A 16,455-nucleotide genomic window follows, 5' to 3' on the forward strand; every position below is an offset into this window, starting at 1 on the left:
ATTAACTTTTTTTTATTTTTTTATTCTGCAATTTTGCGCCCCGTCCAGCAGATGGCGCCCCAGGCGGCCGCCTGTGTCGCCTGTCGGCAAAGCCGGCCCTGATAATGTGTAACATCTTTATCCATCCAATAATAAAAGAACACAGATGAACACATGTGAATATGCATGTTATTCCACAGAGAACAACTTTATGGGGAAAATTTGTGTCACTCTGTCAACATTTTGCATCTGCTCTCAGGAGTATGCGCTCGATTAGTCACATCCTCTTATTTAACGGTTTTGGTCACATCCATACAGATTTTAGGCTTGACGAATCTCCCATTTGTAAGAAAAACGGCTCGTTGATCAGTACAGTAGGGGGCGACAGTGCTCCTAAAGAGTGGATAGCCATTCATCAAGAAGAAGACATTAACATCAGAGGAAAACAATGACGTCAATTGAGTGACGTATCAAGCGGATGAGGATTGAGATCTGATGTTCGTGCTGGTCATATTGAACGCTTAAAACAGACAATACAGCAGGTATATGTAAAATATAAATATTAAATTATTTGATTAATGTTTATTTTATTCCGAGTGCAGTTATCATGCAGGTTAGAGAGTGAATGTTTTCGGTCATGAGTTTACGGAGGTGGAAGGATAATCGCTAATATTATGAGATCCTAGTTACTAAAATAATGAAAAAAATCAATTAAATGTTGTTTCTTATTCCCACTAAATGAACGACATTAGTTATTTATTCTTCAACTGTGATTTAATATAGGCCTAACTGATGATTATAGCTGCTGTGTAGCATGGTAGCTGGCCTGCTAGCAGAGCTCGGAGTATTTACAATACACAATATCATTTAATTCAGACAGGAGAGCATTTAATACACCGTTATATTCACTAAATTTTACAGCCTTAAATATCATGACCCTTTATCATCATATACATTTTTTAATGGCATGGACTTTACTCTAAAATTCCCACTCTTATATGCTAACTTACCTTATACTTTTCTCTTGAATATTATTCAAAATAATTATTTTTCATTATTTATCATGTCTTTTTTTTCCCCTAACTGAATCATTAGTATAGTATCATTTTATTGCTGAATGTGAGTTGTTAATTGTTTTGTCAAATAATTTAATATAATGATTTTATTGTGTAAGCAAAGCATGTGCTCCTTACATTTCTGATTACCTGTAGTGCAGGGGTGGTTATATGATTTCATTCTCAGTGGGGCTACAGAATCTGTAGCAAGAGACCATTACCTAAGTGGTGCATCTTTAAATCAACCCCACTATATTATTATACTAAGTCAAAAGTAGCCTACCGGTACTTAAATTGGTACTAAATCAATTCAATGATTTTTTTTAAATAATGAAATACCAGTCTTTTTGCAGTACAGTTCAAATTGGTACACGTAGGCTACTGTTTTACTAACAGAACATTGTCAACATATCAGTATTATTAACAAGTAGGCTATCACTATTAACTAGTTAAAAAACAAAAATATTGATGCAGGGCACTGTTTAATCGCTTTTTTTTATCCGATTTTTTTAAATTTAGATTAGCTATTTATTTGCCCTGTCAAATCATTCACTGGCCTTGCTTAAATAAATAAAGTTATTTATTGCTTTAGTTGTTTTCTACCTATGTAGTAACCTTGCGATACCAACATTTTAGATGGCAGTGAAATTACACAATTCTCGATTCCAATTTACAATCACAGCAAAAACTAATACTAGCCTAACTAAAATAAAGTTCAAACATTAAAGACAAGTAAACATTGAATTATAAAATAAGGAATAAACTAATTTCAAGCAATAGCACAAATAAATACAAGAGAACAAAGATACAAATTAAACTCTTTATAGTAGGCCTTTGTGAAAACTGTTTTACTGTATGAAGTAAATATACAAAGATACAATTAAAGCTACAGAAGTTATTTAGTTAAGAGCAGTGAGTGATTATCTATTTTTCTTTTGTTGTTTGGTTAACATTAATGAAACAGAAGGTATGTGACTCGGCTGTCGTTTAACACCTAATGATGTCGATTAAGAATGTGTTTACATGGATACTTGTCAAAACGGGCATTTTTACATAATAGGCCTTTATCTTGCTTACATGTTCGAAAAGCGGAAGCTTCAAATAGCAGCGTAATTAATGGCTGTGTCCATAGCACAGGATTGTTGTGATTTATTAATGTAAAATTCAGCAGAGATACTTTCTTCTAAAGACACCAACCACAGTTTACAATCATTAACTGAGTATTGTGAAACAAAGAAAAAAGGTGTCTTAATTTTCCGAGAATTTCCGACGCATATTTTGTGATTTAAAGGGGTCCTGTAATGCTTTTTCAACTTTAGTTAGTCTGTAATGTTGCTGTTTGAGCATAAAAACGTGCTAAGCGGTGCCGATAACAACACACTGGGCCAGCTAACAATCACAGCATATTTTGTATTTCGGCTTCATTAGGCTTCATCGAAAATGAATAAAAACAACCAGGTTCAACCAGACTGGGGAGAGAGGAGCTGTAATAATGTAAAATGTCTGCATTTTTTTTTGTTTTTTGAACAATTAAGCATGATTACATATTCTAGTACACACCAAAAAAATAAAAATGTATAATAAAGTGTTGTAGTAAAATTAGGGTGTTGTCATGTCACCGGAAATAGTCATCAACTGTTCTAATGTGTAGTTAGGGTTAAGTTTGTATGTGTCTGACAGTTCAATAAGCTTTAGCCTAAAGCTTAACTGACAAAATGGCAGATAGCAACAAGGCTTCTCAGCGCAGCAATTTTTAGGCTGTCGGTCATTTATTTGTTGTAAGGTCAATTCTGATGCCAGTATCTGTTCTTGTGATTTAGCTTGCAGATGTCTGAGCATGTCTATGAGAAGTTCCTTGCTCCAGAAGAGCCATTTCCACTGCTTTCACAGGGAGGAAACTTCAGTGAAAATGCCACGCTGGATATTAGCGACTTTGGGTGTCAATTGTCATCATGTCACCGAACAGACCCTTTACACCGCTTTCACAGCAGCAGGTAAGTGACTGGTGATTAGGTAGGAGTTTATTTGTAATGTTCAAGGGAATGCTAATATTTATATTAATATAAAGAGATAGTTCACCCAAAAGTGAAAATTCTGTCATTAACTTTCGTTAATCTTTGGAATACAAATGAAGATTTTTTTGATGAAATCGGAGAGCTTTCTGTACTCTCCATTGACAGCTACGCAACTACCATTTTGAAGCTTCAAAAAGTTCATAAACAGATCATAAAACTAATCCATATGAATTAAGTGATTTGGTCCAAATTTTCTGAAGAGATTTGATCGCTTTATATCAGTGGTTCTCAACTCCAGTCCTCGGGACCCCGCTGCTCGGCACATTTTGTATGTCTCTCTTATCTGACACACTCAAATCAGTTCATGGAGTCTCTCCTGACGAGCTGATGATCTGGTTCAGGTGTGTTAAATAAGGGAGACATACAAAATGTGCAGAGCAGCGGGTCCCGAGGACTGGAGTTGAGAACCACTGGTTTATATGATGAACAGGTTTAATTTAATTCACATTTAAACATTGATTAGCAGACATAAACATAAGCTCAATTGAACCTGCTTGATGCATAAGATATCCATATTTAAAACTTTATAAACTATAACTGGCTTCCGGTAATGGCCATATACGAGTCTAGTTCTGGCAGAAGAGTGACCTCTGATCTACGTTTGACGTACAAGAAGCGTAAGCTTAGGTGAGAGTAGATGCCTCCCGCGGTTCAAACAAATAGGGCTGGGCAACAAACTCAAGCTCCTCCTTTGGGCTGGGCGATAAAACGATAATGATAATTATTGCAATATAATTTTCCTTGATAAAACTATAACAAGAGTTCGATAAATGTTCGATATAATGTTTATGCACCACAAGTGGAACGAAACAGCACTACTCTTTTGAATCGCATGCCACGCAAACCGCTCGGCTCAAAGTTCAAACTAAAAGCCAGCGTGAGCTTACATGTGTTTACTTGTTGATCTGTCTCGGTCACGTGACCACTAAACAGTGCTGTGAGGTCCAGTGAGAAGCGCTTGAATTCAGCGACAAACTGGAGAAACACAATGATACAGTCAGAAGGCTTTTCAATCTACAAATTTCCATCATTTACCATGAATTTACTGTAGTAACACTGCTGCACCATGGTAGTGTGGCAGAAATGTGGGATTTTCAAATGTAATTTTATTATATTATTAATGTAGAGTAGACATGTATTAATGGATCAATATAATTACAGTATTTTTGGTGATTAAGCTATAGTGTTTGTGCATTTATACTAAATGTATTTAGGCTACTGTTTTTCATACAAATACCATAGAAAAACCATATAGTTACATTTTACTATGGTATTGAGGTGCTATATGATCGGATGATGGCGCCCGTGCTGGCTAGCCGTCCGCCTCGTTCTTTTGCTGTTGAGTCTGTTTTGCTCCTATTATTGTTTGCTTTCCGATATGTATCTGCTTTGCTGGCATATGATCGCCAAACCCTCCTCGACCTCAGGGCTTGGTCAGAGACCCTGTTGCCATCTGATCGCCCTCTGCTCAACCAGCAAACACTGGTGCTGGTGGATATCCCTGATCACCTTCGCCGTATGCCTACAGTTTATTCTCGGAGAGATCGTGACCAAAAGTCTCACTCAAACGGATCAAACGGACCTTACGGATCTGAACACCGAAAATGGCTATTGTGCCCACCACCCCTGAGAAAACGTTTTAGAAGACGTGGGAAACGTGCTGGCATGATAGCTCGACTAAAAGTTTACCTGAGAGAGTCGCGTCCTGGATTTTCTCTTCCTTCCCGGTTCGTATGCAGCCGATGGATCCGCCCGGTCTTCCCGGAACCATCGCCGATGCTTGCTCCAGTAAACGGACCCGCTACCTTAACGCAGCTTGAAGCTGGCAACTTGCGGAGAGAGTTTGTTTACATCCAGTCTCTCGACGCCGGCTCCGTCTGGACCGCTGCCCTTCCTGTCGCATCGCAGACACGTCATCAGAGCGCTGCCATCAGGGTAAGGAAAAACGGCGGAAACATCGCGAGACTACGGCACGCTGTGTATGAGGGAAGGCGAGGAGTGGATCTCAGCCTGCTCCGCCCCATCCAGAGGTCCACTGACCACAATTCCCACATCAAAACTGAACTTTTTAATATCCAATCCCTATCAAATAAATCTAGCCTGATACATGATCACATTCTTGAGAAAGATATTGACCTGATGTGCCTCACTGAGACCTGGCATAAACCTGAGGTTTTTTCATCCTTAAATGAAGCTTGTCCCGCTGGATACAGTTACATGCACAGGGCTCGCTGCACTGGTCGTGGTGGTGGCCTGGCAGTAATCTACCGTGACAGTCTCAAGCTTTCTCCTTTGTCTCTCCCTGATGTGTCCTCTTTTGAATATCTGGCTTTTAAATCAAAACTCCCCTCCAAGATAAATGCAGTACTGATTTACCGGCCACCTAAACCTCACCCATCCTTTATTGCTGAGATTCAGGACCTCTTCACTTCATTCTGCTCTCTATCATCCAATAACATTATACTTGGCGATATGAATATTCATATTGAAAATCCCACCTCCACGCTGGCAGCTGAATTTCTAAATGTATTGGACTGTCTCAATCTTACACAGTATGTTGATGCTCCTACTCACACCAGGGGGCGCACTTTAGATCTGGTTATTTCTGACTCTCCTTCCATCAAAAATCTGTTGGTATATGACCTGGGCGTCTCTGATCACAGCATCATTTCAATGGACATTTCCTGCCCGTCACCACTCCCTAAGCCTAAACGTGATATTCTTTTTCGCAATATAAAAAATATCAACCCTGCCATCTTGTACTCTGATCTCCAATTGATGGCCTCGTTCACCCATTCATCTGTCAACAAATCAGTTGAACACTACAATGATTCTCTTCACTGCCTTCTGGATACACATGCCCCCCTCAAAACAAGAACTGTGTCTTTCTCCCGTTCGGCCCCCTGGTTCACGGATGAACTGCGCAAGTTGAAGGCTGGTGGCCGTGCCATTGAGAGGCGTGTCAAATCATCTGGCCTGGTGGTACACAAGCTGGCCTATAAACAGCATCAGAAGGCCTACGCAGCAGCCCTTAAACAAGCCCGGTCCATCTACTACTCTGACATTATCAATAACAATCCAGGAAATTCCAAACAGCTTTTTTCAATAATAAATCATCTACTAAATCCCAAAAACCAAATTCATGCCGAACCCACAGTAGAACTCTGCAATAGGTTTCTTGAATTTTTCAAAAATAAGATTAACTCCATTCGGTTTCAGCTTTCTGGCTCCCCAGCTCCTTCAGTGCCATCTGCCGGCCCTCAACCCTCTCCTTTCAGTATTTTCACTAGAGTCACACAGACCGAAGTTGAGGGTCTCATCAAAAAGATGAAGCCTTCCACCTCTCCCCTGGACCCCTTCCCTACTGTGCTTATCAAATCAAACATGACGGCCATTAGTCCTCTCATCACACAAATAATAAACCATTCATTAAACTCTGGTTATGTCCCACCTCCACTTAAAACTGCCGTAATCAAACCTCTTCTGAAGAAACCCAACCTCAACCCAGAATGCCTCTCTAATTATCGACCCATTTCACATCTTCCGTTTCTGTCCAAGGTGCTTGAAAAAGCTGTTGCTGCACAGTTACAAGAACATCTACAACGTCATTCACTGTTTGAAACATTCCAATCTGGTTTTCGTACCGCCCATAGTTCAGAGACAGCGCTGTTGAGGGTAACTAACGACCTCCTAATTTCTGCAGATTCTGGATCACCCTCACTGCTTATTCTCCTTGACCTTTCAGCGGCCTTTGATACCATCGACCACCATATCCTCCTAAGCCGTCTTCATACCGACATTGGACTCTGTCACTCCACACTGGACTGGTTCACCTCATATCTCGCTGACAGGACAGAGTACGTCAACCTGGGATCTGCTTGGTCCCGTACAGCTCCTGTCACTTGTGGTGTCCCCCAAGGATCTATCCTAGGGCCCCTGCTCTTCATTTTATATATGTTGCCACTGGGTCGTGTCATCAGCCGTCATGGCATCTCCTTTCACTGCTATGCTGATGACACTCAGTTATACCTGCGAACTGACTTAAACCTATGCTCCACCCCGGTTCTTCCAGCATTATCTGCTCCCTCAATAGCTTCTGCTTCTGCTTCCTCTTCACCATCATCACTAGCCCTCTCTAACTGTCTGGAGGAGGTTAGGGCATGGATGAGTCATAATTTTCTCCAATTGAACAGCTCAAAAACTGAAGCCATCCAAATCGGCACCCCTCATCAGGTCCAGTCATCACCCATAACCACTATCTCTTTCTCTGGCCAAGACATCCCTCTGTAGTGCAGCAGATTAATGGCATATTTCAAGAGAATCGTTCAAATTGGTATAAAAGCATGAAATTTGGCACAGATACTCTCTAAGGGTCACTTTTTGGGAAAAAGGCGTTGGCCACCGAAAAATTCAACATGGCGGCCATTTTTTCAAGATGGCCGCTATTTCTATAAAATGCTCATTATGTCAATTGTTAAAACAGTGATGTAGGCATAACATTTTGTGAAAATACTCTCTTCAGAATGTTTTTTTGGAAAATGGTGCTTGTCCCTCAAATTCAAGATGGCTACCATTTTTCAAGATGGCCGCCATTTCTCTTGAATCCTTACATCTTTTTTTCAAATGGTGATGCTATCATGAAATTTGGTACAAATATTCTTCAAGGAACATTATCATGGAAAAAGGTGTGTGCCGCTCAAATTCAAGATGGCGACCATTTTCAAGATGGCCACCATTTCTGTCAGAGCTCAATTTAATGTGTTAAGGAAGGTTTTGTTTAATAGAGTGAACGTCATTACACAACCAGGGAACACTGGTGACTTCACTGCTGTGGAACTCAGCATGGGGTTCAGTGTCAGCTGATCTAGTTTTACTTACACTGTAGTTCTTGACTAGTAGTAATAGTATAGCTAAGTTTAGTGTCCCAAATGCTGCCTAACAGTCCCTCATCAATTAGCTAGTAATAGACGTAGTTAGATAGCTGCATTTGAATTGACAAGTTGTGCCAGCGCGGGAGAGCCGAGCCCAGGGTAAGCGGGGCAATATATGACTTGTTCATGTATGCTTACCTGGAAGGTGTACAGATCACACAGGACTTAAATGGCACTGGATGAATGATCGGGCTAGGTGTAGGTGACCCGTACCTAGTTGTATCCCACATAGATATCCATATAAAGGCTAGATGTCTTAAGGCGGAGTCACTTCCGGCATCACCGGTGGCCATCTTACCACAGGGAAGCTGTGCATTAAGGTGAGTGATCAAGCACGCACACAAATCCTCTTATCTCACTGAAATCTTGACGGATTTACAAACGGTTTGGTTTCTTACAAACGTTATTAAAGTGGCTATAATTCTTTCATATGGAAGTCCATTGTTATAATTATTCATATGTATGCAGTATCATAATTACATCTCTGACGTTTATAACAAACCAAACCGTTTGAAAATCGGTAGAAAATTGAGCAAGTTATGGTTATTTAAAAGTACATGCACCATGTTACGAGTGAGCGAGCACCCTGTGGTAAGATGGCCGCCACGTGCGGACGTCGACCTCCATTGGCCAGCAGTGCGCACGAGACATCTAGCCTTTATTATATGATATCTATGGTATCCCATACCTGAATGTGTACTATGTCTATGATTGAGGTGGTAAAAGGATAACCCCTCGGCCTTAATCAGACAACAAACCCCCAAAATGGCAAATGAAAATCCCATGTCAGCCAAGAGTCCAACTGATTGGATGAAATGTTGTCTTTGTCAGACAGACACAAAGGAAACCCTCCAATCACCACCTACCCATCATGTTTCTCAACATGATGGCTATAAAATGATTGCCACCAACATTCCACTCTTTCACAAGATGAACAAAATGACAATGACCCTGGACCTGGAACGACTGGATGAAGGTGGGGGTATAGAAGCTACTTTGAGAAGGAACCAAGCGAAGTATCACCACAATTGTCGACTTCGGTTCAACAACACAAAGTTACTTCGTGCCCAGAAGCAACAATCCGATGCTCAATGTAGTGAGACAGATGAAGGCCAAACAAAGCATCGCAGAACCATGATGCAGAAAAGTCTAGATGATCAGGTTTGCTTTCTTTGTGATAACATATCTCCTGAATCTGACCTACGTCAGGTAATGACACTGCAACTGAATGACAGACTACATGAATGTGCACAAACACGGAATGATGCTAAATTGTTTCAACTAAGTGGTGCTGATGCCATTACACAGGAGCTGAAATACCATCATTTGTGTCTCATTCATCTTTACAACAGATAGAAACTGCACCTCAGAAGGCTTGAGAAAGAGTCACAGAGTGAAACGATTCAACCAGCCATATTTCCTATGGCTCTTTCTGAACTGGTCGCCTATATTGTTGAAACCAGTCTCAATTCTGATGGTCCTTCCGCCTTCCATCTCGCAGATACAGTGGGGAGAACAAGTATTTGATACACTGCTGATTTTGCAGGTTTTCCCACTTGCAAAGCATGTAAAAGTCTGTAATTTTTATCATAGGTACTCTTCAACTGTGAGTGACGGAATCTAAAAAAAAAAAAATCCAGAAAATCACATTGTATGATTTTTAAGTAATTAATTTGCATTTTATTGCAAGACATAAGTATTTGATACATCAGAAAAGCAGAACTTAATATTTGGTACAGAAACCTTTGTTTGCAATTATAGAGAACCTACGTTTCCTGTAGTTCTTGACCAGGTTTGCACACACTGCAGCAGGGATTTTGGCACACTCCTCCATACAGACCTTCTCCAGATCTTTCAGGTTTCGGGGGTGTCGCTGGGCAATACGGACTTTCAGCTCCCTCCAAAGATTTTCTATTGGGTTCAGGTCTGGAGACTGGCTAGGCTCTTACGAAGCCACTCCTTAGTTGCCCTGGCTGTGTGTTTCGGGTCGTTGTCATGCTGGAAGACCCAGCCACGACCCATCTTCAATGCTCTTACTGAGGGAAGGAGGTTGTTGGCCAAGATCTCGCGATACATGGCCCCATCCATCCTCCCCTCAATGCGGTGCAGTCGTCCTGTACCCTTTGCAGAAAAGCAAGCCCAAAGAATGATGTTTCCACCTCCATGCTTCACGGTTGGGATGGTGTTCTTGGGGTTGTACTCATCCTTCTTCTTCCTCCAAACACGGCGAGTGGAGTTAAGACCAAAAAGCTCTATTTTTGTCTCATCAGACCACATGACCTTCTCCCATTCCTCCTCTGGGTCATCCAGATGGTCATTGGCAAACTTCAGATGGGCCTGAACATGCACTGGCTTGAGCAGAGGGACATTGCGTGCGCTGCAGGATTTTAATCCATGACGGCGTAGTGTGTTACTAAAGGTTTTCTTTGAGACTGTGGTCCCAGCTCTCTTCAGGTCATTGACCAGGTCCTGCCGTGTAGTTCTGGGTTGATCCCTCACCTTCCTCATGATCATTGATGCCCCACGAGGTGAGATCTTGCATGGTGCCCCAGACCGAGGGAGATTGACCGTCATCTTGAACTTCTTCCATTTTTTAATAATTGCGCCAACAGTTGTTGCCTTCTCACCAAGCTGCTTGCCTATTGTCCTGTAGCCCATCCCAGCCTTGTGCATGTCTACAATTGTATCCCTGATGTCCTTAGCTCTCTGGTTTTGGCCATTGTGGAGAGGTTGGAGTCTGTTTGATTGAGTGTGTGGACAGGTCTTTTATAGAGGTAACAAGTTCAAACAGATGCAGTTAATACAGGTAATGAGTGGAGAACAGGAGGGCTTCTTAAAGAAAAACTAACAGGTCTGTAAGAGCCGAAATTCTTACTGGTTGGTAGGTGATCAAATACTTATGTCATGCAATAAAATTCAAATTAATTATTTAAAAATCATACATTGTGATTTTCTGGATTTTTGTTTTAGATTCCGTCTCTCACAGTTGAAATGTACCTATGATAAAAATTACAGACCTCTACATGCTTTGTAAGCAGGAAAACCTTCAAAATCAGCAGTGTATCAAATACTTGTTCTCCCCACTGTATGTGCAACCTGTACCAGCAGCGTATCCTTTTTTAACAGTGGCACTTCGTCTCTGTGGACTACACCTTGCCGTGGTGGAGAGGCTTGTGTGCTCCAATGAACCTGAGACCTATGCCGGCGGGGATTTTATATCCCTGGCAAGTTTAACTAAGCTGGACAGGTCAAAGGAGAGGAGGCAGACAAAGCAGACATTATGACTATTTGACAGAAATGGTGGCCATCTTGAAAATGGTGGCCATCCTGAATTTTTGAGTGGCACATACCTTTTTCCAAAAGAGTGTTCCTTGAAGAGTATTTTTGCCTAATTGTATGCTTGCATCACCATTTGAACACTTAAAATAATTAATATTCGACAGGAACGGTGGCCATCTTTAAAAATGGCGGCCATCTTGAATTTTTGAGGGACAAGCATCTTTTTCTATTAACTTTTCTATTAACTTTCATCTTTTTCTATGTCCTTTAGAGAGTATTTGTATCAAATTTTATGCTTGGATCACTGTTTGAATAATTTATATTAAGCATTGAATAGCAATGGCGGCCATTTTGAAAAGTGGCCGCCATATTGAATTTTTGAGTGGCCAACGCCTTTTTCCAAAATAGTGGCCCTTAGAGAGTATATGTGCCAAATTTCATGCTTCTATACCAATGTGAACGATTTTTTTACTAATCTGCTGCACTACTGTCAACTACTGTTACTAACCTCGGTGTGAAGCTGGACCCACAACTGACTTTTGCAAATCACATCAAATATCTTTACAAAACCTGTTTTTTTCATATCAAAAACATTTCTAAACTCCGCCCCTTCCTTACTTTTTCTGATGCAGAAAAACTGGTCCACGCCTTAATTTCATCCAGGCTGGATTACTGTAACAGCCTGCTCATCGGTATACCAAATAAACATCTTCAGAAACTTCAAATCATTCAGAACTGTGCTGCCCGAATACTTATGAAAACCCGCAAATATGAACACATCACCCCCATTCTTCAGAATCTTCACTGGCTTCCCATAACCTCAAGAATTCAATACAAAATTGCCCTCATCACCCACCTCTGCATCTATAACAACGCCCCACAATACCTCAAAGATCTCCTTACCCCTCACTCTTCCATCCGTAATCTCCGGTCTCAAAGCACAAACCGCCTCCATCAGCCACGCTCAAAACTTCGCACCATGGGAGACCGAGCCTTTTGCACTGCTGCCCCTCGCATTTGGAACTCCCTCCCTGAACATCTGCGAGAACCCCAGTCTGTGGACTCTTTTAAAAAAGAGCTTAAAACTTTCTTGTTCAGGCAGGCGTTTTTAAGCTGTCCTTAGGCTTTACTAATTCTGCCCTGTTATATTTTAGTAGTTTTTCTGCCTATATATTTTTAGCATTAGTTTTTTTTTTTTTTATATATATTTTTTTTATCTTGTTCTTGATTTTAATTAGTTTAATACGGTCTCTGTAGCACTTTGAGATTCTTTTATGAAAAGTGCTTTATAAATAAAATGTATTATTATTATTATTATTATTATTATTATATGCGTGATTTATCTGTGGTGATCATGATCTAAATGTATGCTACTATTGAAGACCAATGGTTAATTTTAATAAACCTCAAACAGCAGAATAATTTTACCATAAAAAAATGAGGTTGTTTAAATTTTTACAGATGTTACTTTTTTTAGGGGTGTAAATTGGACAGTTCAGCACGATACAATACGATATTGATTCTCTCAGTCAGCGATGCGATATTTGGCGATACCTCAAAACAATTCTGTGATATGATTCAATTCGATTGATTTATCGATATTTAGATATTATGTGGCAAGTTTACACAACCAGTTATGTTTATTAACTCACAAATACAACCAAAATATTTTCGTTTTGTTGCAAAAGCAGAAAACTCCAACAATCTTTTTGTTTTGTTTTGTTGGCAAAAGCAGATAACTCTACATTTCATGTTTCAGAGTTAAACAAAACCAAGTAATTGCTATGATACATAATAAAACACTCGGTTAATCTTTGTAACATTAATCTCCTCAGCTGACATAGACGCCTGACAAACTTTGTTGTTGTGATAACACGCATTACAGCAATCTTTTCCCTCACCACTAACGTGCAGTTTCCGTAAAAAAATGTTCAGCTTTTATTTTCCTTTTACGCCCCAAAGAAGATTTCACGGGTTCATCAAGTTCGTTGAAATTATCCATCCTCGATCACTTTTAGCCAGCTTTCACGAAACTCCTTTCAGCTAGCGCGTCTTTTCAAAGTGACTAGCAGTCTTGTCATCTGACCTGAATACTGTGCGCTGATTCGCTAAAACGGACTTATCGGGTGGTGTTCACAAACAACAAGGGTGCTTGTCGGTTTCTGCTGTAAAACATGAACTCGCGATAGTGGACAATTGTTGTTATAGTGGACAATACCAGCTTTTGTGACAAACGTGTTTAGGGTTCAGTCAATCTTGTCAGTCATTTCATCAGCTGAGAAATGTGAGGATGTGGAGTGTCAAAATATAGATACCATATATCAATATTTTATGTGTGGCATCGATGCATCGTATTGTTAGACATTTGCCGTTTGATCGATACATCGATCCATATCGATGTATCATTACACCCCTAACTGTTTTTGTTAATGAACATACATTTACATCTGCAGAACTCAAATGTGCATTTCTAAGAGAGAAAACATGCAATATTATTTATATTGTATTTGCAGCCTGAACTGCAAACTGTGCTCTGTCTTTTGTTGTATTATTTTAATTTAATACTGTGAAGCTGCTTTGATACAATCTGTATTGTGAAAAGCGCTATACAAATAAACTTGACTTGACTTTTGTATAGGCATATTCCCTATGTTGTAGTAACGCTATGTAACTGGTTCTGTGAATTTTGGATGACCACCAGAGGTGTTGCTAAGCACTTGTGGATAATCACTGCGCCAGCTAGATACGAGAAGAATATAACAACAAAGTCACGTCATGACGCAGACCGAGTAGCAAGGATATAAACCACAGCAGCTCGGTGCCCAGCCCCGGAATGCTTTCTCGCGCATTCCGAATAACAGGGAACTCTGGCTGGCAACCAGAATTCACAGAACCACAGTTACATACGTAACTAGCGTTCTGTTTCATTCCTCCTGACCGCCAGAGATGGTGCTAAACACTAGTGGATGATTCATATCAACATAGTCATGAGGAAAGCCACCCACCTGCAAACATCAGGTTTGCTCCAGAAGGACTGCAGAACTCACATCATGGGAAGCAGCCACGTTAACCTTGTAGAACCGCGCGAAGGTACACGGAGAAGACCAGGTAGCAGCTTCGCAGACATCTGCCAAGGAAACTCCCTCTAAAGTGGCTCAAGATGAAGAGACGGCCCTAGTGGAGTGACAAGTAACACCCACTGGTAAGGGTTTATGAGATTTGTTATTTTTCGCATTTTTTATTTATTGCATTTTCGGTGATTTGCTTCATCACCTCGACAATCCAGTGTGATAGTCTCTGTTTGGATAAAGGTGCACTTTTGTTTACCTCATCGTAACAAACAAATAACTGACCCGTCTGTCTGAAAGAAGTGGTAGACTTAACATAGCACTTCAAAGCTCATACTAGACACCGAAGATGAGGCCTCCCCCTATCTGTATCTGAGTGAGTGAAAGGCGGTTAGTGTTCATTACTGCTGGTTTACAGTCCATTAACTGAACTGTACCCAATGACCAAAACCAGAGCTGAAGGCGAGTTGGATCTGGGTGCCAAACACAGCCGTGCATCTGAGACAGGAGGTCCCGTCTGATGGGAAGCTGCCATGGTTCTCCCTGTAACAGACTCAGAATGAGAGGAAACTTAGCTGGCCATCGGGGTGCAACTAAAAGCACTCTGTGCTTGTATAGGAATATTCTGTGTAATGTTTCCCACAGAAGTGGAAGTGAAAGTAATGCATACAACAGGCAATTCAGCCACTCATGGGCAGCAGATCCCTAGACAGAGCATTCGTCACTTGATTGTCCGATCCCGGGAGATTAACTGCCCTTGACAAAGCCAGCTGGCCCTGAGACCATTTAAGGATCTTGCGAGTTAGCTCTAAAGAAATAATACCCGTTTCCAGGATTTCAGTGCATGGACAGAAATGATATGCAGGAGAAACGACAATCATGCAATGACCTCAGGCCTGAGGTCAGCAAGCCCAAGGGGATCAGAGATGTGGCGGAAGCTAACATCCCCATTAGTTGCAGAAGGACACCATAAGGAATTTTTGTCCCCAAGCGGAAATGAGTCAGTAACTGACAAATATTGTCTGTCCCTGTCCGAGCATAAGACAGTGTGGCAGACAATTCTGGGACCAAACGACTCTGCAGCCTCTGAATATGCTCCAGCACAATCTTGGTGTTTTCTAGAGCATGTCGTCTTGTTGGGGCACAAAGCAGCCAATTGTCTAAGTAGGGCAGAATCCTCATGCCTTTAGACCAAAGAGGAGACAGGGCTGCACTCATGCATCTTGTAAAAACACGAGGAGCCAGAGATGGACTGAATGGTTGGACTCTGAACTGATAGGCTTGATCCTGTAAGCAGAATCTTAGGAACTTCCTGTGGTGGGGAGCAATGGGAACAATAGTTGTCGTGTAGCTTCTGACAACTTCATTCTCTTTTCCAATACCTCAGGAACATTGGGGCCAAAAAGATTGCAAGAGTGCTGGCTGTTTTTGACCTCTTTCTAGGCACATTGGGACCTGTAAGTGCACTGAAGAATTCTGTCACAAAGTCCTTACATGGTGACATTTCAAACACTTTACTATCAGCAGCTTGTCTGAAGAACACATTGGTTTGAACGGGTTGGACAGGCGATTTGTCAAGACCAAAACGAGCCACCGCCATCTGCAGAACAGATCAAATATCATCTGGAGAAGATGGGTCTGCGCCTGATGAATGCACTGCTCGAACCACCTGCAGCAGATAGGCTGGAGAAAACATCATGTGAGAGGGTGGGTTGCATGGCAGGTTTCACCAATTCTGCATCAAGAAAATGTAGTCATGGAGAGAGCATATAAATCTATAGCATGTGGGGGTTGGAAATCACTCTCGTACACGTGTGTGTGTGTGTGTGTGTATTTGCGGCTGACGCTGGGGGTTGTATAGACTGAAGAAGACGTTTCATCTCATTTCTGAAGAGAGAGTTGCCATAGTCTTCAATAGCAAATGTTCTGAAGTTTCTGTCTGTGGTAAAGATTTTTTCTTGCTCGGCGGAGTGCCAGCAGCTGCCGACGGGCAATGCATTTGAGAGCACCGTGGCTGTTTTGTGAGACTAACCGACGAGTTAGTGTCTAACTCAGCAAGGCGAAGCTG

At 41.2% G+C, this 16,455-nt stretch overlaps 1 protein-coding gene across 1 annotated transcript in view; it reads left to right on the top strand.

Moving 5' to 3' along the window:
- The first annotated feature begins 402 nt into the window (after positions 1-402).
- The window catches only part of fam199x (family with sequence similarity 199, X-linked), a 64,492-nt gene continuing 48,439 nt past the window's right edge, over positions 403-16,455 (top strand). The window contains exons 1-2 of the mRNA XM_082178397.1: positions 403-521; positions 2,855-3,028. Of these exons, the coding sequence (XP_082034523.1) occupies positions 2,862-3,028 (167 nt within the window). The 5' untranslated portion in view covers positions 403-521; positions 2,855-2,861. The remainder of the gene's footprint in view (positions 522-2,854; positions 3,029-16,455) is intronic.

Source organism: Leuciscus leuciscus, assembly GCF_965113295.1.
Source record: "Leuciscus leuciscus genome assembly, chromosome: 8".
In the NCBI taxonomy this organism is placed as follows: Eukaryota; Metazoa; Chordata; class Actinopteri; order Cypriniformes; family Leuciscidae; genus Leuciscus; species Leuciscus leuciscus.